The sequence below is a fragment of the Lepisosteus oculatus genome, chromosome 3, assembly GCF_040954835.1.
Source record: "Lepisosteus oculatus isolate fLepOcu1 chromosome 3, fLepOcu1.hap2, whole genome shotgun sequence".
NCBI lineage: Eukaryota > Metazoa > Chordata > Actinopteri > Semionotiformes > Lepisosteidae > Lepisosteus > Lepisosteus oculatus.
The window spans coordinates 5,907,317-5,930,363 of record NC_090698.1 but is presented as its reverse complement, the minus strand read 5'-3'; the positions used below and the strand labels follow the sequence as shown (position 1 = coordinate 5,930,363).

The window sequence follows — 23,047 nt, the reverse complement described above, 5'->3', positions numbered from 1 at the left end:
TCCCTCTCCCCCTCTCCATCTTCCTCCTCCTTCCCTTCCCTCTCTCCCTCTTCCTCCTCTCCTTCCCTCTCCCCCATCCCTCTTCCTCCTCTCCTTCCCTCTCCCTCTCCCCCTCTTCCTCCTCTCCTTCCCTCTCCCCCTCTCCCTCTTCCTCCTCTCCTTCCCTCTCCCCCTCTCCCCCTCTGTCTCCCTCTTTCCCTCTCCCTCTTCCTCCTCTCCTTCCCTCTCCCTCTCCCCCTCTCTGTCTCCCTCTTTCCCTCTCCCCCATCCCTCTTCCTCCTCTCCTTCCCTCTCCCCCTCTCCCTCTTCCTCCTCTCCTTCCCTCTCCCTCTCCCTCTTCCTCCTCCTTCCCTCTCCCCCTCTCCCTCTTCCTCCTCTCCTTCCCTCTCCCCCTCTCCCTCTTCCTCCTCTCCTTCCCTCTCCCCCCCTCCCTCCTCTCCCCGTCCCCCTCTCCCTCTCCCTCTTCCTCCTCCTTCCCTCTCCCCCTCTCCCTCTTCCTTCTCCTTCCCTCTCCCCCTTTCCCTCTTCCTCCACTCCTTCCCTCTCCCCATCCCTCTTCCTCCTCTCCTTCCCTCTCCCACTTCCTCCTCTCCTCCCCTCTCCCTCTCCCTCCTCTCCTTCCCTCTTCCCCCTCTCCCTCTTCCTCCTCTCCTTCCCTCTCCCCCCATCCCTCTTCCTCCTCTCCTCCCCTCTCCCTCTTCCTCCTCTCCTTCCCTCTCCCTCTCTCTCTCCTCTCTCTCTGGCTGTCTGGAAGGAGTCCTATGTGTGGAAGATGTATCAGGAGAGATGCTGGGATTTCTTCCCGGCTGGAGACTGTTTTAGAAAGCAATATGAGGATCAACTCGGATAAGGACTGTGCGCATTTGTGTGCGCGCGCGTGTGTGTGGACTGAGAGTCCAGGCCTTGCAATTTGTGGATGGGGTGGTGGGTGGGGTATAATAGGACTCTAAGGGATAAAGTGCTCCCTGAAGTATCAGTGCAAGGCCTGGGCGTGGTGGCTGGACAGACCTCCGGAGGGCGCTGTAACCTCTCCCAGCACCCTTTTCAAGCCTCCACAGTTGGGCGGAGTCATTGTTCTGTTCAGAAAGCCATGTTTCTTTTTGCCACTTGGGCTGCTATCTAGATACAGTTTGCACCAGGTTACATGCACGCACGCACACACACACACCACAGGGGTGAAGAAGACAGCTTGGTTGATGTCCGTCTGTAATAAACGATGAAGAAAGAGAATGATTGTGTCAGGTAACCACAATCTTACCACAAGAGGGAGAAGGTCCCGAGACGCCTGGTCGATTTGCCTCCTCGTAAGCTGTGTGCTAGCGCCTCTTCTCCGTGACAGTGACAGGGCATCACTTTCAAGTTTGTGTTTTCATTACCTGTCAATCAAACAGTTTGATCACTTCCACTGATCAGTTTGTGTTGGGTTTTTTTTGTTGTGGTGAGAGCCTTCAATTTCTATTTTTTACAAAGCACAACATCCAAAAAAGACCTCCTCCAAGGCAAGTCAGAGTGCTTTCCAGAGGGGCTTTAAAACAGCCCCACACACTTCAAAGAGTGAAAGGGAATCTAACAATTGTAACAGTAATGATTCAGTCAGTAGCATCTTTTTAATTGAATTCAGTATCTCCTTTGTGGCTATACCCCCTAATCCCACCCCTGACTGCTCTGTTCAACTTCATATTTCACTGAAAGTATGTATACAAATGGAACAAAACCAAGCAATGATTATATGGGTTTTGCTGTTCTGTGAATAAACATGCCAATAAATAATGACAGCTGTGTGGGTTCTGACCTCAGATTTGTCATTCAAATTAGGATTTGTTGTCTCTGGTAGAGATTTCTGGTAAATAATTCAGATCTAAGGTCACATCTACCTACTGTACCCACTGTATATATACTGTAGAAGACCTACTCCCTGTGCAAAACTCTACCCTCAGGAGAAAAAAAACATACAGTGTGCATACTGTTCTCTGTTTTCAGTGTTCATTTTAGATCACATTATGTCTCTTTAACCTGCAATTTTGACATTGTTTCAAAGTCTAACACAAACTCTGCTAATGAACAAACATGCCAGAGCTGCTTCTCGCTGAACGTAACAATCGCTGGGTCTCTTGTTACATCACTCTCTCAATCACACTTCACAGGTGAGGCTGATCTCAGTCCGGGAGACTGACACCGGTGTGTGTGTGACAGAAAGCATGGGGAGAAGGGAAGTGTGTAATATTCTATAAGAATTCTGGTTATAAATCATGAAAAGTGTCATGAATGTCATGAAATACACACTGAAACCCCAAAACACTGGGTATAGACACTGTAACAAACACATACACAATCACAGATCGTGTATTAGGGACACAATCACAGCAGCACAAACACAGCTGTGTGTCTGCGTGTGCGTTTGGCTCTTGTCACACTCTTCTCCCTGCTAACTATGGCCAGCTCCCCTTTAGCGTAGTTTTCAGGAGTCTATTGCCGTCTCCCAGATGGAGTAGTGTAATTCAGAGTGGAGGGGGTATGCCACACATTCTTGGTTCAGGTTTACAGAGATAAAGGTTCAGTTCCTTGCCAAACAGGAGACTTGTACAAACCACAGAGTTTGTGCTGACAGTTATTCCTAACGGTCTGACCCTATACTGTGTGTCGACGTACCTGTACATGAGAAATCTCATATTCGACCCATACCCCAGGGGTGTACACCAGACATCTCACACAAATCCAGGTCTCTTGTGTGAACTGTCAAATTCCGATCTTCTGTTATGTGAATCACATTACGTGTTGGATCACATTGCGCGTGTCCTTTTTAATGACTTCGACTTGCTCAGGGGGTTTAACTTGTCGCGGGTGGTTTGTGATTTGGAGATGGGGGCAGTGCTGCTTTATGTGTATGTGAAGAGCCAAGCACCTGGAGCCTGCCTGCTGAAGGTGCTGAAGCAGACACGTCCTGTTTGTGGGCATGCCCTTGGTGCCCGTGCGCCTCACTCCATGAAGCCAACCAGGGATAACCTGTGCTGTGAGCAGGTGCAGCATCAGAGTGTCGGGACCTCAGCTTGACATCTCCCAAAGGTGGTAAACAAGGAGGCTCTGTGACTTCCACAGAGGGATTGTGTGTTCAGAGCAGCGGAGAGGCTTGATCCCAGATCATCCTGGTGACATATCCATTACCTCAGCCTTTGGATCAGCCGGCTGTACTCTGCACATGTATTACTTCTGAGCTTGTCCGACATGGAAAGTCCATGACTTTGTGTGTGCGAGTCTGGCTTGGGTGTGACTTTGGTTTACTGTGCTCCCTCTGTGCTTTACTACACTTTACTCTGCTTTTGCCACACTGTGCCACAGGACCCACAATCATTTACAAGTTTGAATCTTAAAACTGAGCAATTCTGCAGTCTATCTCTGAAGCACCCCGTTAATCAGATTTGAAAATGTTCCTCCAACCAAAAAACATAAGGCTAAAGCAATCAAGTCCATTCCTAAAAGCTCTAGTAAATACAGCTTTTTCAATAATGGCTGAAGTAGTTAAAGTAGAGAGCTGTCTCAGCATGCGTAGGCTGCAAAGGAACAGGTAACGGGTTTATTCCTTGCTGAATAGAGAAGAAAAGAAACACAACGTTTCAGCTGTGGAGTCTTCTTCAGGTGTGACTCCACAGCCAAAACGTTGTTTCCTTTCTTTTCTTTTCAGCAAGGAATAAACCCGCTACCTGTTCTTTTCCAAGAACGTGCTGTACCTTCTCTTAGAAAATGTTCATTCACTTGAAAAATTCTGTTCCAATATATTGAAAGTTTAGATCTTTGTTGTGTCTTCTCCCTGTAAATGAACTGATCTCGTCTGGCCTGCTCGTAGAAGCCCTCTCCCTTCACACGTCGGGTTCGGCTCATTGTTTGCGTGGCCTAGCGATGACCTGCCCCCCTTGTCCCCTTGGATCCATATGAGCTGTGGGCATGAACTGATCCTCAAACCTCAAATCAGTGTGTCTGAAGGTTTGGGAATGTCTACCGCACGGGCATCTCTCCCCCAGGAGAGATCACATTAAGCACATGCAGTAGTCACGGCCGACTTGTATGATGCCATCAGACGTGCTCGGTCTTGGAATACTTTAAAGTGCTGACATCGAAGAGGAGGTGTGAGGCCTCTTGTGCTTCGATAGTGATGTCACATGTTCGCTGTGCTCTGATCACTTCTTTCCTTTAACATGCTCTCCTTGTTCGCCAAAGCTGGGACCATTCAGGGCACCTCAGGCCAGCAGGAGCGTCAGCTACGCCCCGACATTTCTACAGGCTCAAAGACCTTCTTTTACAATCCTGCCATTAACCGAAAGAATCAGTTACAATCACAATACAAACTCCATTAAAGTGATAATTATTGCAAAATAATAATTGTGCCGAGTGATGAAATCTCCCCACCCTGGTTTCACTGATAAGGCCCTTCCCTCAGCCTGGCGCTGTGCATGCACACCCTGTTCTGCTATCTCCCGGCGCGGAGCTGCCCCACACATGAGCACCAATTGTTTGCACTGCGATGAAAGCTGTTCATACTGGTGTCTCAGCCTTTGACCCCCTTTCAGCTCAGGTGTGGGAGCGCTGATTAAGAAACGCGCGCCCCCGATCGTGTGCTCTCAATGGGTTCCAGACCACATGGTTGGTCCTTGGAAGCTCAGGGTGTCTGCGTTGCCAGGCAGTGTCTAGTGCCTGAGCTGGTGCCGGCCTTATGGTAAGACTGGTGTTGAGCAGGACGTGAGAGGGGTGCGCTGTATTTTGAGGCACAGTCGCAGCTGCAAAAATCCACACGGATACACGATCACAACAGCATGCTTACACAACCAAGGCGGCACAAATATACACAGTCTCAGCATCATTAACACACAGAGACAGAAATGAGAACGCAATCACAGCAACATACTGTACACACACACATTGATATACCCAACTCCACAAACACCTATACAATCACAGATCGTGTGTCAGAGATACAAACGCACATGCAGACACAGCCCCCTACAGCCCCATGAGCTGTCAGAGCACTAGGGGCGTCTTAATTCATGATAGAGTGAGGAGGGAGAAGGATAGAGAGATAGAAAGTGCATCTACTGTACCTGTGCTTAGGTTTATTGTAAGGACAGAACTATGTATACAGCATGTTATAATGTTACTGTGACCAGTGTGTTATTTTTCTTTGTAATTTTATCGTAATTTTATTCTATCTTTTACTATTTCTACATAACTTATTTTCTCTTTTACAATTTGTATTTAATAATCGTTCAGAATTTTTGCTCTGCTTTTATAAAAAATTGTGTCAGTCCTTCAATGTATTTCAGCTTGTTTAGCATATTATTATTCATGCAAATGTATTGTTCACACTGTTCACAACCCAAAAAAGTGAATATTTGGATATACAGCTAAGACGGTGGAATTTCAATACAGTGCAGTTATAGGCAAACTTTAAAATGCTTCTGACCTCATTTAGAATATTGTGCTCAATTTTAGCTGCTGTACCATATAATGATTTTTGTCATGCTAAGAGTTCAAAGTCTAGGCTGTGTCCTATTGAACCCTATAGTCCAGTGATCACTGGTCCAGTCTGTGTCATATTGTGACCCTATAGTCCAGAGATCACTGGTCCAGTCTGGGTCATATTGTAACCCTACAGTCCAGATATTACTGGTCCAGTCTGTGACATTGTAACCCTACAGTCCAGAGATCAGTGGTCCAGTCTGTGTCATATTGTAACCCTACAGTCCAGAGATCACTGGTCCAGTCTGTGTCATACTGTAACCCTACAGTCCAGAGTTTGCTGGTCCAGTCTGCATATGTTATTTGTCTGTGTGTAAAGGGTGTATGTCAGTATACATGTAAAGGGTGTTGTGTGTGTAAAGGGTGTGAGTACGTCAGTCTGTGTAAAGGGTTCTCTGTGTATGTAAATGATGCAGTCTGTATGTGAAGGGTCCTCTGGCTGTGTGTAAGGGGAGCTGGGTGTATCGAAGGTGCTGTGTTTATTCAGGGAGTTTCTCTTGTTCTTGTTCTCAGACCTGCGCAATCTGATTTTCACTGTGAGTCAGAGCACAGAGCTGAGCTGCAGCACATTGCCTCAGCGAGTGACTGCATCTCTCTCCTCTGATCCATTTCGTATGACACTGATAAGCACTGTGCACATCACACATCTTTTCCTATGCCATGCCTGAGCCAGCACAGGAGGACTGGTTAGCCCAGGAGTGCTGTGGACAGTGCTGTCTGTGTCCAGGAGTGCTGTGGACAGTGCTGTCTGTGTCCGGGAGTGCAGGGGTGCTGTGGACAGTGCTGTCTGTGTCCAGGAGTCTTGTGGACAGTGCTGTCTGTGTGTAGGAGTGCTGTGGACAGTACTATATGTGTCCAGGAGTCTTGTGGACAGTTCTGCCTGTCCTATATCTGGGAAGGACTCACCAGCTGAATTAAGAAAAACTCCAGAGTTGTCAGACTGTAACACAGTATGGAATTTAGTCAGGACACAAGAATTAAGACTTCATGTCCAAGTGAACAGGATTTGTTTTAATATCTTAAAACTTAAAACTTAAAACTCATCTAAGTCTCCTACACACAGTTTTTCTGGTCTCTGTGCAGCAGCAGCCTGGTTTCCCTTAGGGATCCAGTACTGACCAGGTCCAGACTGGCTTGGCCTCAGAGACATAATGAAATCAGGTTCCAGGGAGGTAACTCTTCCACTACAGTATATGCTGTACAGTGCTTTCTGTAATACTCACATTAATGTTGGGTCCAGCTAACACAGCCTTTCTTTTCCTGAACAAAGTACTGGCTGGATTTGGACAAGCAGCAATCTCCACGGTGCCCAGCAGCAGAGCCACAGGAGAGCCGAGAGAGTCCTGGCCCTGTGATGCCAGTGAGCCCCGGTCAGAGCCGGATGGCTGGAGCTGTCGGCTCGCTGCGCTGTCAGTGTGCCTGCGACCAGCTCATGTTGTGGGTCAGAGCGCCGTTCTGATCCCACAAACAGCCGCCCTGTGCGCCCCCTCGGACAAACAAGTCCTTTTAACTAACATCCACACATGCAATGTGGGGATTCAGGATTTTATTTGAGTTCATTAGTATCTTCTAGGTGTAAGAGTGTCGATTCGGGACCGGTTCGTTTTTAATGACCTTGGCCAGGCCAGCGCTGGCCGTTGGGAGGGCTGCTGGGCTGGACAGCAGCAGCCCTTAGTAACAGTGTTTCCCACTGCTAATGTACACAGTGGCTTCTGATAGCAGCTGTGAGTCACTCCTTCCTCAGAGGAGGTCGAGCGCTGGGTCAGGGGAAGGGCAGGCGGGGGACCCGAGCTGCACACACTCCCTCTGCACCCCAGCAGGAGATGTGGCAGTCAGACCTATGTCTGCCCTGGCTTTAACACGGATCAGGGCAAGTGTGATACTAGCGTGGCTTCTTGAGATTAACAGTTTAAAGGTCTTTGATTTTGTGGTGCAGGAATGGAGTGTGAAGTAACACACTACCTGCAGAAACACACTTCCCTCCCCTCACCTGAAGAAGGCTTCACAGCCGAAACGTTGTGTTTTCTCTCTCCTCTTTTCAGCATGGAATAAGCCTTTACTTGTTCCTTTGCAGACTACGCATGCTGACGCAGCCCCCCACCTGAACTACAGTAACACACTACGTTGGCAATGTACCGTATTTGCTGAATTATTTGTACGATTTTGATTGTCTGGGTTTCCATTTCTGTGTTAGCTTGAATAAAGCGGTCTGGTGTCTCTTCTCCCTCTTCTTCCATTTGTCCCCCTGTCACTCTGAAACGCCCCCTTCTCTCCCTCGCTTCTTCCTCCCTGTCTTTTCCATAACGTATCTGAGTCCCTTCATTCACCCATTTGTTCTCTGTCACTCTTTAATAACTGCCCCACCCTCCTGTCCCTCCCTCTCTCTCGCTCCCTGTCCCCAGTTGGCACAGCCCTGCCCCGTGCCCCTCCCACAGTCAACTGTATAAGACCAAGCTCCCAGGATCAGAGGCTCTGTACAGTATTGAGCCTGTTGCTGTCTTGGTCTGTCTGCCTGTCCTGCTGTAGCTCCGGGATTCACCATGACCTTTGTTGCTCCACCCGGATACCAGCCGCTCTACAATCCCGTGAGTCCAGCTGCTCTGTGTCGCTGTCTGTCCCCCCCTCTCTGCTGTTGCGTCCCTCTCTCCTTCAGTCACTCTTGCCCTCTCCCGCCCTCCTGCTCTTTCCCCCTCTCTTCCATTTGGGAGTTCGTGTTTCCCCCTCATCATGTGTGACGTGATTCCACAGGGATTGCCCCAATACAATCACAGAGGACTGGAATTTGGATGTACTGTAACATCCGAAAGAAGAGCCCGCAGAGAGACAGGGCAGCTCCTCATATTCCAGACCAGCGAGCTTTATTGGGAGGATCGATGAATTGGTCACTGTTCTAACACTGAGTGTTAGGTAGAAATGCTGCATAACAATGTGGTGCTGTCATACATGTCGTGTAGGAATACTATGGTGTAGTCATGCTGTGTGATGTTGTCTGTGTGCAGACAGTCCCCTACCTTGGCCCGATCAATGGAAACCTGAGAGCTGGGATGTCCATCTACATCCAGGGAAGAGTTCCTCATGAGATCACCAGGTAAGATCACACTGAGGACACTGGTCCTGTCCAAGACAGACTCCTGCTGGACACACTGAGGACACTGGTCCTGTCCAAGACAGACTCCTGCTGGACACACTGAGGACACTGCAATTGTCCAAGACAAACTCCTGCTGGACACACTGAGGACACTGGTCCTGTCCAAGACAGACTCCTGCTGGACACACTGAGGACACTGGTCCTGTCCAAGACAGACTCCTGCTGGACACACTGAGGACACTGCAATTGTCCAAGACAAACTCCTGCTGGACACACTGAGGACACTGGTCCTGTCCAAGACAGACTCCTGCTGGACACACTGAGGACACTGGTCCTGTCCAATACAGACTCCTGCTGGACACACTGAGGACACTGGTTCTATCCAATACACACTCCTGCTGGACACACAAGTGCTGTCTGTGTCCGGGAGTGTTGTGGACAGTGCTGTCTGTGTCCGGGAGTGCAGGGCACTATCCAATACACACTCCTGCTGGACATACCAGGGACAGTTTATATGTCCACCAACTGTGTGCCTGTGTACTTCTTTAATATTTCAGGAGAAAGCATTTCAGTATTCCAAGAACACTCCCAAGAGATTATTTTTTCTCTGTTTCCATTTGAAACTTTTATACCAGTCAGCTGTATCTCCCCTGTGTTATCTTCACAGCGATTCAAAGCCATGTGTTCTAGGGAGGGCTTATTTTCAGAAATGCAGAAAAAGACACACAGTGTGGTCTTAAACAGGTAGAACATTGTAAGCAGTGATTGAAGTTTACCCAACATCCACTGGATATGAAGATGATAAATTATGTTACTGAAGAAATTAATTTACAGACCCCCACCCACACCCCACCCATCCTCTCTATTTACAGTGCCTCTCTGTCAACCCCCATAGGTTCCACGTCAACCTGCAGTGCGGGGACTTCGAGGGCTCTGACATCGCCTTCCACTTCAACCCGCGCTTCGACGGCTGGGACAAGGTGGTCTTCAACACCTTCCAGAATGGCAGCTGGGAGGGAGAGGAGAAGGTCCGAGAGATGCCCTTCAGGAAAGGAGAGCACTTTGAGCTCATCATCGTCGTCAATATGGAGGGATATCAGGTCAGAGATCCAGAGGGAGAGAACCACACAGACACCATGTCAATGTGCTCAGAGTCAAAGAGAGAGAGAACCGCACAGACACCATGTCAATGTGGACAGAGACAGAGGGAGAGAACCACACAGACACCATGTCAATGTGCTCAAAGTCAGAAAGAGAGAGAACCACACAGACACCATGTCAATGTGGACAGAGTCAGAGAGAGAGAGAACCACACAGACACCATGTCAATGTGGACAGTGTGTTTGTGTGCAGTCAGCACAGACAGTAGCAGTGTCTCTGAGTCTTTCTGCATGGCTGATGAAGACATTGACCGTGACATCTCTTCTCTGTTTGGTCTGCCTGTTCTCGGCTCTCTGTCCCTCAGGTGAATGTGAATGGCCGGCAGTTCTACCTTTTCCAGCACAGGATGCCCCTGGAGAGAGTGAGCAATCTGGAGATCGGAGGGGACGTCATCATCCAGTCTCTGAACATCCTGGGGGTGAGAGAGGGAGGGAGAAAGAGGGGAGCTACTACTACTACTACCATTACTTCCTGTCTCTGTCACTACTGCTGCTGTAAAAACTCTTGTTACTGTTACTGCTGCTGCTGTATCGACTACTGTTACTGCTGCTGCTATAACAACTACTGTCTCTATTGCTGCTGCTATAATGACTACTGTCCCTGTTACTGCTGCTGTAACAACTACTGTTACTGCTGCTGCTTTAACAACTGCTGTCTGTTATTTCTGCTGCTATAACAACTACTGTCTCTGTTATTTCTGCTGCTATAACAACTACTGCCTCTGTTATTTCTGCTGCTATAACAACTACTGCCTCTGTTATTTCTGCTGCTATAACAACTACTGTCTCTGTTATTTCTGCTGCTATAACAACTACTGTTACTGCTGCTGCTGCTGTAACGACTACTGTTACTGCTGCTCCTACAGTATAATGTAACGCTTCGGGGTTCAGGCAGGCGCCCTTGCCGCATCAGGTCGGCCCCGCACCATAGGGGGCTCGAACCCAGGACTCCCGCGTCACTCAACAGGGACCCAGCCCGGTGAGCTAAAGAGAGATCTCTCCACAGCCCAAGGGCTTCCCTATTACAGGGAAGGGCGGTGACGTCACCGCTCTGGTAAGCCGGCTCTTACACAGTGCCTGTCGGCTGTATGCGTTACTATAACAACTACTGTCTCTGCTCCTTCTGCTGCTATAACAACTACTGTCTCTGCTCCTTCTGCTGCTATAACAACTACTGTCTCTGTTACTACTGCTGTTATAACAACTACTGTCTCTGCTCCTTCTGCTGTTATAACAACTACTGTCTCTGTTATTTCTGCTGCTATAACAACTACTGTCTCTGTTATTTCTGCTGCTATAACAACTACTGTCTCTGTTATTTCTGCTGCTATAACAACTACTGCCTCTGTTATTTCTGCTGCTATAACAACTACTGCCTCTGTTATTTCTGCTGCTACAGTATAACGACTGCTGCCTCTGTTATTTCTGCTGCTATAACAACTACTGTCCCTGCTACTGCTTCTGTTATCATAACTAATGTCTCAGCCTCTGCTGCTATCATGACTACTGATGATGTGTCACACTCGCTGATAAGCCCCGCTTATGTGTACCTCCAGGGTGGAGCTCAAGGAGGGATGCAAGGCTACCCTGGAGGAATGGGGGTGAGTCTGTGGGCATCATCGCTGCACTGTGTGTGTCAGTGGGAGTGTACAGGTGTATCGTGTCAGGGTGTGTGTGCAGGTTTGCTATCATGTGTTTGTAACTGCTATGTGTAAGTGTTTGTGTTGGTGAGTGAGTGTTGTGGTCATTGAGCGTCATGTCTCACTGTGTGGTGTATCAGTGTCATCAGTGTGTCAGCTGCGTGTGTGTCAGCGAGCATGTCTCTTGTTCTACTCTGTGTGGTTTATCAGTGTGTCATGTCTTACTCTGTGGATGTTACTCTGCAGGGCGGAATGCAGGGAGGCATGCAGGGCTACCAGGTGAGTTAGTCCACTGAGTGGGATGGGTCTGAGATTTCAGCTCTGAGAGGGAAGAGTCAGACAGCGCAGCTCTGCATGTGAGGAGTGGATCTGAGTGGGAGGAGTCTGAGAGGGCAGCTCTGAGTGGGAGGAGTTAGCACGGTTCTGAGTGGGAGGGGTCTGACAGTAAAGCACAGAGTGGGAGGAGTCTGTGGGTGTGGTTCTTAGTGGGAGGAGTCTGAGAGGGCAGCTCAGAGTGGAAGGAGTCAGCACAGTTCTGTGTGATAGGGCTCTGACAGTAAAGCACAGAGTGGGAGGAGTCTGTGGGTGTGGTTCTTAGTGGGAGAAGTCTAAGTAGCTCTGACTGGGAGGGACTTTCCTGGCAGCTCTGAATGGGTGGCTTTTAACAAATGCTACTTTTGTAAGCTTTATTTGCTGTTAGCTTACACAAACTTAAGTGGTAATTGTAAGATCTTCCCTTGCTCCTCAGGGTGGCATGCAGGATTACCCCTGTGGTGGTATGGGTGGCATGGGGGTAAGTGTTTTCACGTTCGGTGATATCCAGGTGCCAACCAAGGTGCCATCACTTTCTGTAGTAGGCTCAGTACCACCCTACCTCCACAGCCTAACATATAGAGTTCTATAAGGATGAAGGCAACCAAGCCACTCTTTTCCCCCACTGTTTCTAAATCATAATCATTGCTTGAAAGTTACATACAGTAACTTTACAACTGTTACTTTACACAGCAACAGAAACACTGTATTGCATCTCGCGTGTCTCCTGCTCCCTGCATGAGGGTCCCACAGCCAACCTCAGTGCCCAGTGTTCCTGTACGCCTCAGTATTCCTCCTGGGCTGTGCTGTGGAGCTCCAGCCTCTGGCTGAGCCGCCCAGAATCTGTCCTCGTCTTTTCCCTCTTGGGCAGCGTGTCATGCCGTTCTCCTCTCTTCCTCAGGGCGGCATGCAGGGCTACCCCTCTGGTGGCATGGGTGGCATGGGGGTAAGTGGCAGCTATTCTCTCTCAATGGGAGTCCTTCGCCCAGCAAGCTGGCACCTGTTTATAATAATCCTAGTTTCTTACACTTATACAGCGCTTTTCTGGACACTCCACTCACAGCACTTTACAGGTAATGGAGATCCCCTCCACCACCACCAGTGTGTACAGTGTGTACCAGTACTCTCCACACACACCAGCTCTCAGTGGGAGGAGAGCAGAGTGATGAAGCCAGTTCAGAGATGAGGGATTATTAGGAGGCCATGCCTGGTAAAGTCCAGAGGGAAATTTAGCCAGGACGCTGGGATTAAACCCCTACTCTTTTTGAGAAACACCCTGGGATTTTTAATGACCACAGAGAGTCAGGACCTCGGTTTACATCTCATCCAAAGGACAGCGCCTTTTTACAGTATAGTGTCCCCGTCACTATACTGGGGCATTAGGACCCCCACAGACTGCAGGGGGGGTCACACTACTGGTCACACTAACACCTCTTCCAGCAGTGATCTTAGTTTTTCACACCTGCTGAGCTTCAGTGGGCAGCCAGTTGTGAGTTGCAGGGTGATATGGCTGCTGGTCTAAATATGTTATATGTTCTGAAAAAAATCTATAATGAAGCCAAGAAACACCCAGCCCTTCTAGTCCAGCCATGAGTTAGCATGGAGGGCTTCATGCTGGATTATCATGCCCGTTGCCTGTAAGGCCCAACAGAATGACTGCCATAGAACTCAGCCAAGGGGGGAGCAGCATTTCTCAGCCACTGTCCAGTCACAGTAACCAGTGGGCTTCGTCTGTAGGTGGGCTTCTGGTAGGATGTGTTCTTTAAGCCAGTCAGAAAGCAGCAGTTTTTGTTTCAAATTTAGTTTAAAGATCATTTTTTTAGATGTTAACTCTTGAATTTCAGTATTTTCCTGTTACCCTGTCCAGTACTGATGGTTTTGTTTTGTAGTTAACACGCTTCTTTAGTTCATATATAATTATATAATATGTTTTACTACCCCAGGTAATACTGGTGCTGCTGTGTGTTTTGTGCATCAATGTGCGTGAAGACTTTGTGTTCTCATTGCCAGCATCATTGTGTAGTATTGCCAAACTGTACCACACTCCTTGTTCATTAGTGTGTAGCATTCCTCTCAGGCTCTGTGTTATCTTGTGCGTCAGTGTTTAGTATTCCTGTATCCTGCTGTTGTGTAACACTCCTGTGATGCCAGCGTGTAATACTCTTCTGTGTGTTGCTTTTCACAGGGAGGCATGCAGGGATACCCAGTAAGTATCAATCTCCTTACAGAATGAATGTCCCCTTTATCCAAACTGCCCCCTAAATGTACCTGATCACTGAATTAATCACTCAATTAATAATAATAAACTTTTTATAAAGCATCTTTAAAGGTGGCTTCTCAAAGCGCTTTACAGAATGACAACAACAATAAATAAGAAGAATACACAAGATAAAACACAATTACAGTACACAGAGGAGACTGTGGATGGTGGTACTAAGTATAGTAGGAGCAGAGGGGTGAAGAATGGAACCAGTTCAGTAAAGGCTCTTCTGAAGAAGAGGGTTTTGAGTCTAGACTTGAAGGAGTTTAGAGAAGGTGACTTTCTGATATCCTTGGGGAGAGAGTTACTGAGCTTGGGGGCATAACAGGAGAAGGCCCTGTCACCCATAGAATGTAGACAGGCTTGGGGGACAGAAAGGAGGGCAGAATTAGAAGAGCGAAGGTTGCGAGATGGGGAGTAGGGCGATGATAGTTCAGACAGGTACTGAGGTGCCAAGAGCAATTAAGAGCAACACAGTCCACCAGCTAGTTACCTGCTAAACCCACACTGGGCCCTTTAGTCAGAAATGAAAATAGCAGCCTGTGTACCAGCCACGTTCCTCATGTACTGTACTGTACTGCCTAACCAGACTGCATGTGTCCTGTTAATGCGGCTGCAGATACTGCCTGGGACTGTTTCACACAGACCTGCTGCTGGCTGTGAGGCATGAGAGTGAGCCGAAAGCAGATCGCAGACAGCAGTGTGTGGTGCAGCTTGGCATCATGCAGGGTCTGATACAGATGCACATCCTGTGTGCATCACTGAGGCCATGTCCACAGTAATACTGCAATACTGTAATACTGTTTCTTGTGTTCCCCCTCAGGGAGGAGGAATGGGGTACCCTGGGGCTAACCTACCGGTGAGTATGGAGGGACAGGGAGGGAAGGAGAGAGAGATGGTGGGAAGGAGAAGGAGAGAGATGGGGAGGAAAGCAACAGAGGGACATGAAGGGAAAGAAGGAGCAGATTCATTCTGAGCCTGATGTCAGCAGCACTGTCTGATGGACCACCTTCTTCCTCTCCTTTGTAATCCTAGATGATCAGTGGAGCTCCAGTCTACAACCCGGTGAGTACTGTTGCGTATCTGTGTGTATCACAGCATCTAGCATACCTCTGTTTGTGAGATAATGGGCAATAACGGTGCAGTGTGTATTGACTGCACTGTGATCTTGTGTATTGTCTATGTGGTGTGTGTTGATTCTGCAGTGCACGATGTTATGTGTTGAACGTGCTGTGTGTGAGTTTGTCCAGTGACGGAGCAGCATTTATGTTGTGTACTGACTCCACTGTGCGTGTGTCCAGCCCATCCCGTACTCCAACATGATCCCCGGAGGAATGACCCCCAAACGTACCATCATCATCAGAGGCATGGTGCCCTACGGAGCCAACAGGTCAGTCTGCTCCCGAGGCTGGGCATGAGTGCCAATTCCAGACTAAGAAAAACACGTGCAGCAGAGGACATCATCAGATCCAGTCCATGTTGGAGCCTGGAATAAGACAGCCTGTGGCTTTCCAGCAGGAATAGATCATATCACACTGCATGCGTTGCTTGTTTCTGGAGTGGTGGGGGGCTTTACTGCTGGAAATGTCGCTGCAGGTTCCACATGAACTTCATGGTGGGCTTCTCGCGGGACATAGCCTTCCACCTGAACCCACGGGTGGCGGAGGGGCTGGTGGTGAGGAACAGCTGCCTGGGCGGCTCCTGGGGCCAGGAGGAGAGTGACCTGGAGTTCAACCCCTTCCAAGAGGGACAGTATTTTGAGGTGAGCACACTACTCCATCTCTACTCAGAAACTACTTTGCGGAGCAGCACTGGTGCTGACCTATACACTTATTACACACCGCTAATCTAGTCTCACACTGCGCATGCACAGCTCCTACCTTTCTCACACACTCACAGGTACTGTCCGCTCTCTGGGGACAGAAAGCAGGGGCGTCCTCACACACAGAGTAGTAGGTGTCTGAAAGAAGTACATAAAAGTGGCTGGCTCAAGGCTGTTGAAGCTCTGCTCCTTTGTAGTCTCTTGCTGTAGTGTAAATGTGCAGTATGCTAAGTGAGTGTAGAACAGTGTTGGTATCAGCAGTGTGACATTAGCAATGTGTGTTCAGCAGTATGTGTTAATCCCTCTCTCTCTCTCTGACTCAGATCTCGGTGCGCTGTGGGAACCAGCGGTACAAGGTGTTTGTGAATGGGCAGTACCTGTGTGACTTCTTCCACCGCCTGCAGCCCTTCACCCAGGTGGACACCCTGGAGGTGGAGGGTGACGTCCAGCTCTCCTACATACATTTCTGAGCCGCCAGTCCCCTGAGTCTCAGAGGCTCTGAGACTCCCTTTCCTCTTCTGGAGTGCCCGATTCTGATCCCTCATCCTTCTCCCACAGTTCCCTGTATCCCTGTCCTCCATCTCTGTTCCTCTGTTCTCTGATTCCCTGTGTCCCTGTTCTCCATCTCTCTCCTCTGACTTAAATGGTGCTGAGCAGTTATCCGACTGACCCCCTGTCAGTCTCTCCCCTCCTCTCTTCACAGACCAGATTCTCATCATTACAGGGTCAGATGCCTAATTTTACATTGTAAATGTCTTTTGTCTGCTTCCTTTTTAAACTGAATAAAGCATATCTAGCTGTGTCTCATGTTTTTTGGTTTGGTGCAGTTATTTTCTGTCTGTTGTGCCAGTGATTATATTGTAATCAAAGAACATGTTTTGAAATCTGCAGTACATCTCTGAAGGTATGCAAGACCTTTTGACAAGGCTTTGAGCCTCAGTTTCCTTGTGAAGACGCACAGTTGAAAGTGTATCAATAATAAATAACTTTATTTTATATAGCACCTTTAAAGGCAGCTCCTCAAAGCGCTTTATAGAATGACAACAACAACACACTGAGATACAGTGTGTGATAGTGTTAGTGTGTGATAGTGAGAGACAGTGTGTGACAATATTAGTGTGTGATACTGAGAGACAGTGTGTGATAGTGAGAGACGGTGTGTGACAATATTAGTGTGTGATACTGAGAGACAGTGTGTGACAGTGTGTGATAACAATAAAAAATACACAATATATGCACGATTAGAATACACAGTGAAAGGAGACAGTAGATGGGGTTACTTAATACAGTAGGAGCAGAAGGGTAAAAAGCAAAACCAGTTCAGTAAAGGCTCTTCTAAAGAAGAACGTTTGGAGTCTGGATTTGAAGGAGTTTAGAGAAGGTGACTCTCTGATATCCTTGGGGAGAGAGATTCAGAGCTTTGGTGCATAACAGGAGAAGGCCCTGTCACCCATAGAGTGTAGACGGGCCAATAAGCACAACTTCAGTCTTGCCAGTTTAGATGAAGGAGATTTTGAGTCATCCATGTTTTTACGTCGGAGATGCAATACGATTATATATGAAGAGATGTAGATTTGAGTATGGTCTGCATAGAAACGATAGTTGAGGCCATGTGATCTTAAAAGCTGACCATGTGGAAACATGTAAATGCTGAAAAGGGGCCCAGTATCAATCCCTAAGGAACACCAGACTTAACGAGACCAATTTCAGACCTAAGTCCACCAAGAGAGACAAAGTGACAGGGATCAGTGAGGAAAGACTTGAACCATTTGAGAGCAGTGTCAGAAACTCCAAACGGTCTCAGGACGAGAAAGTAAGATGTCATGGGCTACAGTGTTAAAAGTTGGACAAGCAGGGAGGAGGTGTGGAAATGATATGCGTTGTGGAGAGAATGTGATGCCGGATGTTGTCGATCTTGGAGCTAAAGAATGTGTTGCAAAGTTGCGATGAGGCAGGTAATGTGGTGGGGCTGTTTGGCTTTAGAAAACTGTTGATGGTGGAGAAGAGATGTCTGGGGTTGTTATGGTTATTCTCAATGATGTGAGAGAAGCAGCTGGATCTAGCAGACTCTATCATATCCTTATATCCAGACAAGTAATCTCTCCAAGCCTGATCATGTACGTTCAGGCCAGGAAGATGCCACCTACGCTGAAGTGACTGGGAGACTGTCTTCGTTGATCGCAGATGGCCAGTGTGCCAGGGGGCACAGTGAGAAAGAGATGGTTTGAGTTTTTAGAGGAGCAAAGGTGTCGAGGGTAGATAAAAGAGCACTATTAAGCAAATGTATTTTGTCCTCTAGGGTCAGAGGAAGAGAAACAAGATAAGGAGGATAGAACAGAATTTGTGAACCTAGGCTGTGTGTTGTGATGGCACTATTTTATTAGATCACAGTGGTCAGGAGAGAGAGGCGGGAGAGCGGTCTGTGTCTCTATGTTGTTCAGTCCATTTAGCGATCAGTGTTATTTATACATTTACGTTATTAAAGCCTGTTAAACATATATACGCCTCCGGATTATCATTCCTACGCATGACACTACAGGCTGATCAACGGATCGCTCGTTGCGAAAATTTACGGAGCGTGACAGATAGTCAACGAGCACAGTGTTCTGATTTCTAATTTGCAGATTGTGTAAACATGCTTACACCATGCGTTTATTTCGTCAAGTTGTGCTTTCTGTGTGTTTTTGAAAACCTCTGGCTACGATTTCGCCATACTGTAGCTCCGCGCGGGGCGCTCTAGGGCTGAGAACAGCCACGGGGGGCGGGGCTGCGTGTAGTGGGGCGGGGTCTGGGAGACGGCCCCTCCCCTTCGTGAGTGTGGTGTGCGGTAGTGTAGGTGCTGCGCTGTAACCCCTGTCCCTGTGTGTGTACCTTTCCCCGGATCGAGTTATTAAATCTGTTGTTCAACCCCATTCCCTGAGTGCTAGGCCTGGCTCCATTCCCTATCAAAGCCCGCGGTTGTTACACTACTTTACCACACGGTATAACGCGTGAACACCGGTGAACCACTGGTGTAGCATCGTCAACCGTGACAGCGTGGCGCACTCGGACACGGGGTGGCGATTTTCCAGGCCTGGGCAGCGACAGGCCCTTTACACACCCATTAGCACTCCGGATCTCGTGAGGAGACCCTGAAACTGTGAGCACCCCGCGGACACAGAACTGCGGGCACCCACTGTCCCCACTGAAATAAGGAGGCAGTGACCCCTAACCTGGAGAAAGATGTACAGATCATCTCACTCCTGACAACTATCATTTTTACAGCAGCACATTTTCAATTGCTCTGCATTAAAATACAGCAGTACAGCAATGACAGGATTAACTGTAGTACTAGCTGTCCATGGTCAGTCTTTCCTAGAGTGCTGTTCTGTAATTTCTCTAATATACATACAGAAACAGACCATTCCAATTATTACAAATTTTAAGATTTCATGTTTTTTTTTTTTTTGGCTTTTTGTCTCCAGTATTAGTCAAATGCGTTGAGAAAGCTGAAGAATGAGGCAGGCAGTCAGGACGTCGCTCCGCCCTATCGCAGTACTACCGCTGTACCTCCGTGTTGCTGCCCTGTGAAAGCACAGCGCGCGGTCTCTGTCCGCGCAGGAACGGCGGTGCAGTTTGTCCTGTACGGAGACCCGTAGGAGGAGGGGTCACCTGAGACAACAGAGATGGCCGTTTCCTTGCTGGTGAATTCACCCTTCAGACTAATAGGAATAAAGGTAAGTTTCTCTTAGCAGTAAAACATTTACAAACGCGTATGTTGGTCTCCGTCTAGCTTCGCTGTTCGTTTTCTTCAACAGCTAACAATTGTCCTGTAACCAACTTGTGTTGACGTTCGTGTTCTGACAGCCTCGGTGCTTCTTGTAATTGGAAATTTAGTGTTTTGAATTGTTTGTCGTTTCCCAGTGTGAGCGTGTTTTCCCCACGATCTTGCCCAAGCTAGGACAGCACTGGCTGGCCTGGAGTGTACAGTCAGGTGTTCACTGTACACTCCAACACCGTTTCAGAGGTAACTTGAGGCTCACTCAGTCCCTTGCTCCAGCTGGCAGTGTGCTCATCGGTCATTTCCCTGTTGTCCGGCTGGGGGACCCGTCTCTCTGCCATTCAGTCAGCCCAGACAGTGCATTTGCTTGACTTTGCTGTGTTGTCGCCTTTCAGTCATGGTCAAAGGGGTGTGTAGGAGCTGTTGCCAAGCGATGCTGCAGCTCCTCGCCTGTCTCCACCCCACCCCCACCCCCATCCCCTCTCAAGACCAGAGCCGTCGTCTTCCTATCCAAGTACTTCAATGACGTTGAGTGGCTGGTGGAAAGGACCTCTGCCTTCAGGAGCTGGATGCAGAAGTTCAGGTAACAATGTACTCACACTGTACTCGACTACACACACAACACACCCTGACACACATTCTAATCACACTGTACTCGACTACACACACAACACACCCTGACACACATTCTAATCACACTGTACTCGACTACACACAACACACCCTGACACACATTCTAATCACACTGTACTCCACTACACACACAACACACCCTGACACACATTCCAATCACACTGTACTCCACTACACACACAACACACCCTGACACACATTCCAATCACACTGTACTCCACTACACACACAGAACACCCTGACACACATTCTAATCACACTGTACTCGACTACACACACAACACACCCTGACACACATTCCAATCACACTGTACTCGACTACACACACAACACACCCTGACACACATTCCAATCACACTGTACTCGACTACACACACAACACACCCTGACACACATTCTAATCACACTGTACTCGACTACACACACAACACACCCTGACACACATTCCAATCACACTGTACTCGACTACACACACACAACACACCCTGACACACATTCTAATCACACTGTGCATGCTGGGTCACATTTAACTACATGCCCAGCTGTACTGAAATGATATTCCAATTATACACATTCTGTGCTCAAATGGTCACAGTTGTGTGTGAGTATTAATTGCTCTTCTCTCTCTCAGTTACTATGGGTCCACTCTGGGGCTGTACGGAGACAATATGATTGCCACCTTCTACATCCTCCGTCTGGGAGGGAGTGTCAGGTACTGGACTGGGGGTACTGGCTGTCCGTGTCAGTGTGTGGACAGTCTCCTTCTTTCAATGCGTGTGTTTCTGTCAGAGCGTTTCATTCCGTCAGTCAGTGTCTTTGAGTGTCTTTTTCTCTTGAAGTGGTTTCGCTTGTAAGTCTAGATCTGTGTCTCCCCCAGATTTGCAGGGCACTCGGAGTGGTTCAGGCAGGACTCCAGAGGGCGCATCAGCAAGAACATGCTCAAGATGGTCGAGCTCCCGGTTGATGGGGTGGACGCCAGCGGAACCCTCATTGACTACGATGGGCTGGACTACCTGGGTAGGAGAGGGGATTCTTGTCCAGGAAGCAGAGCACATAGAGCAGACAGTGCTGTAAGAAAAGCCCCACTGTCGATGTTGATGTACAGCCTGCTGCAGCTCTGTCTGCTTCAGGGTGTGCTGAAGCACTTCCTGCAGCAGCTTAGAATTGAGAGAGGGGTGAGGGAGACTGACAGGTCAGACAGAGGACTGGGTGGAATTGAGAGAGGGGTGAGGGAGACTGACAGGTCAGACAGAGGACTGGGTGGAATTGAGAGAGGGGTGAGGGAGACAGTGAGATCAGACTGTCTCTCCACCTCACGCTCAGTGCCAGTGTACAGTGGGTAAGGTGGTGTGTTTGTACAGTATCCCTCTCTGTGCCCCAGCGCAGTGTTAGTTACATCACTGTGCAGTGTGCACACTAACCCCTGCCCCTGTCTCTCTCTCAGTGAGCCAGTCGGGACTGCGCACTCTGTCTCTCTCTGGCTGCCCGAAGGTGGACGGCTGGTTCCTCTCTCGCCTCTATGTTTTCCGGGATTCCCTGGAGGAGCTGAATCTCTCCGGCTGCCCGAATGTCACCGAGGGAGCACTGGCCTCACTGCACCACCTCCGGTAACGCACCTCTCCTCTTCCTGCTGCAGTTTAGCCTTCGGTTCACGCCTTTCCCTGTCAGATTTGACCACCTGCATTGTTGCCTAGGAATCTGCACTAGAGCCCTGCAGCTGGTAAAACCTGAAATGGATCAGACTGCTGCGCACTGGGCACCTGATTGCAGTGTTAGTGTTCAGTCACTGGAGAGCGCTTTATTCCTCCCTCACTCTTTCACTCAACCTCTCCTCCCCTCTTTCCTGCACTCAGGAACCTGCGCAGGCTGGAACTCTCTCTCCCTGCAAGCTCAAACCCGGGGCTGGTGAGGATCCTGCTGGAGGAGGTGCTGCCTGACTGTCACGTTGCTGGCATAGAATACAACCAGGGGCTCAGACACACAGATCCACAGGGCACAGAGACAGACGCAGAGAGAGACACCGCCTCACACCGTGATGCACTGACACACAGAGACACAAGCACACACTGACACACAGAGACACAAGCACACACTGACACACAGAGACACAAGCACACACTGACACACAGAGACACAAGCACACACTGACAGATACAGATACTCAGTGTGTCACACTGACAGATACAGATACTCAGTGTGTCACACTGACAGATACTCAAGCCCACAGGCTGACTGATAACAGACACACAGAACTAGGCCCACAGGCTGACTGACACAGATACTCAAGCACATAAACATACTGACTACTGACACTCTGATACACAAACACAAACTGACAGACACACACGTGTTGGTGCTTGTGGTGGATGTGTTGGTCCCTGTACTACCTGACTGAGACCGCCTGAAGGCCATTCATGGCACTTGGACACTGTTTCTATTTACAAAATTACCAATAAAAGTAGGAAATATTAAAAATGAATTGCGTGGTAATTGTGATTTTGTAATATCTACCTAAAATCTAGATGTGTTTTTGTAAAATACTTCCTTGTGTGTGAGTAAAATAAGAGCGCTAATGTTCCTTTGGTGTAATAAACGCTGCTGACAGCTGAATTAAGTTACTGTAACTGTACCATGTTGGTAAAACGGATATTTGCGATTTTCACTGGGTTTCGTAAGACTTCTCCCGTTGAAAGTGGGCTTTGAGCGCCCAAATGAAACCGCGTGATTTAAAATCGGCTTTCAAATGGTTATTCCACGCTGCTTCTAAAAATGTACTGTAGCGTCAATAGGCTCTTTAAAGACGCGCCTGTGCACGTCCGATTAGTCAAGACTCCGGAAGTTCCCAGCGATTGGCCCGCCTCCGT

At 48.5% G+C, this 23,047-nt stretch overlaps 3 protein-coding genes across 26 annotated transcripts in view; all 3 read left to right on the top strand.

Annotated features, from left to right (window-relative positions):
* Positions 1 to 1,779, top strand: part of ryr1b (ryanodine receptor 1b (skeletal)) — a 113,817-nt gene extending 112,038 nt beyond the window's left edge. For 22 of the 24 annotated variants that reach the window (XM_069186441.1, XM_069186440.1, XM_069186443.1 and 19 more), the window contains one exon: positions 755 to 1,779. In XM_069186441.1, the coding sequence (XP_069042542.1) occupies positions 755 to 850 (96 nt within the window). In that variant the 3' untranslated portion in view covers positions 851 to 1,779. The remainder of the gene's footprint in view (positions 1 to 754) is intronic. The other 2 variants (XM_069186445.1, XM_069186444.1) reach the window with 1 other exon arrangement.
* Positions 1,780 to 5,326: 3,547 nt separating this feature from the next.
* LOC102686051 (galectin-4) lies at positions 5,327 to 16,597 on the top strand. The gene is made up of 14 exons (XM_069186420.1): positions 5,327 to 8,093; positions 8,508 to 8,596; positions 9,492 to 9,696; positions 10,062 to 10,175; positions 11,313 to 11,357; positions 11,643 to 11,675; positions 12,145 to 12,189; positions 12,610 to 12,654; positions 13,894 to 13,914; positions 14,792 to 14,827; positions 15,004 to 15,033; positions 15,270 to 15,358; positions 15,565 to 15,730; positions 16,114 to 16,597. The coding sequence occupies exons 1-14, from the start codon at positions 8,049 to 8,051 to the stop codon at positions 16,258 to 16,260; spliced, it is 1,110 nt and encodes a 369-aa protein (XP_069042521.1). The 5' UTR covers positions 5,327 to 8,048; the 3' UTR covers positions 16,261 to 16,597.
* Positions 16,598 to 19,393: 2,796 nt separating this feature from the next.
* On the top strand, positions 19,394 to 22,338 carry dmac2 (distal membrane arm assembly component 2). Its single transcript, XM_015340654.2, has 6 exons — positions 19,394 to 19,506; positions 19,946 to 20,133; positions 20,815 to 20,895; positions 21,061 to 21,200; positions 21,628 to 21,790; positions 22,037 to 22,338. Exons 1-6 carry the CDS (start codon positions 19,456 to 19,458, stop codon positions 22,251 to 22,253), a joined length of 840 nt encoding a protein of 279 aa, XP_015196140.2. The 5' UTR covers positions 19,394 to 19,455; the 3' UTR covers positions 22,254 to 22,338.
* The last annotated feature ends 709 nt before the right edge of the window (positions 22,339 to 23,047 follow it).

Excerpts from the sequence above, each read along its gene's own strand:
- LOC102686051 (XM_069186420.1), top strand. The coding sequence starts at position 8,049 with ATGACCTTTGTTGCTCCACCCGGATACCAGCCGCTCTACAATCCC. Across the intron at positions 9,697-10,061 it reads TCAATATGGAGGGATATCAG|GTGAATGTGAATGGCCGGCA; the intron begins GTCAGAGATCCA and ends TCTGTCCCTCAG. Across the intron at positions 14,828-15,003 it reads ACCCTGGGGCTAACCTACCG|ATGATCAGTGGAGCTCCAGT; the intron begins GTGAGTATGGAG and ends TTGTAATCCTAG.
- dmac2 (XM_015340654.2), top strand. The coding sequence starts at position 19,456 with ATGGCCGTTTCCTTGCTGGTGAATTCACCCTTCAGACTAATAGGAATA. Across the intron at positions 19,507-19,945 it reads TCAGACTAATAGGAATAAAG|TCATGGTCAAAGGGGTGTGT; the intron begins GTAAGTTTCTCT and ends GTCGCCTTTCAG. Across the intron at positions 21,791-22,036 it reads GCCTCACTGCACCACCTCCG|GAACCTGCGCAGGCTGGAAC; the intron begins GTAACGCACCTC and ends TCCTGCACTCAG.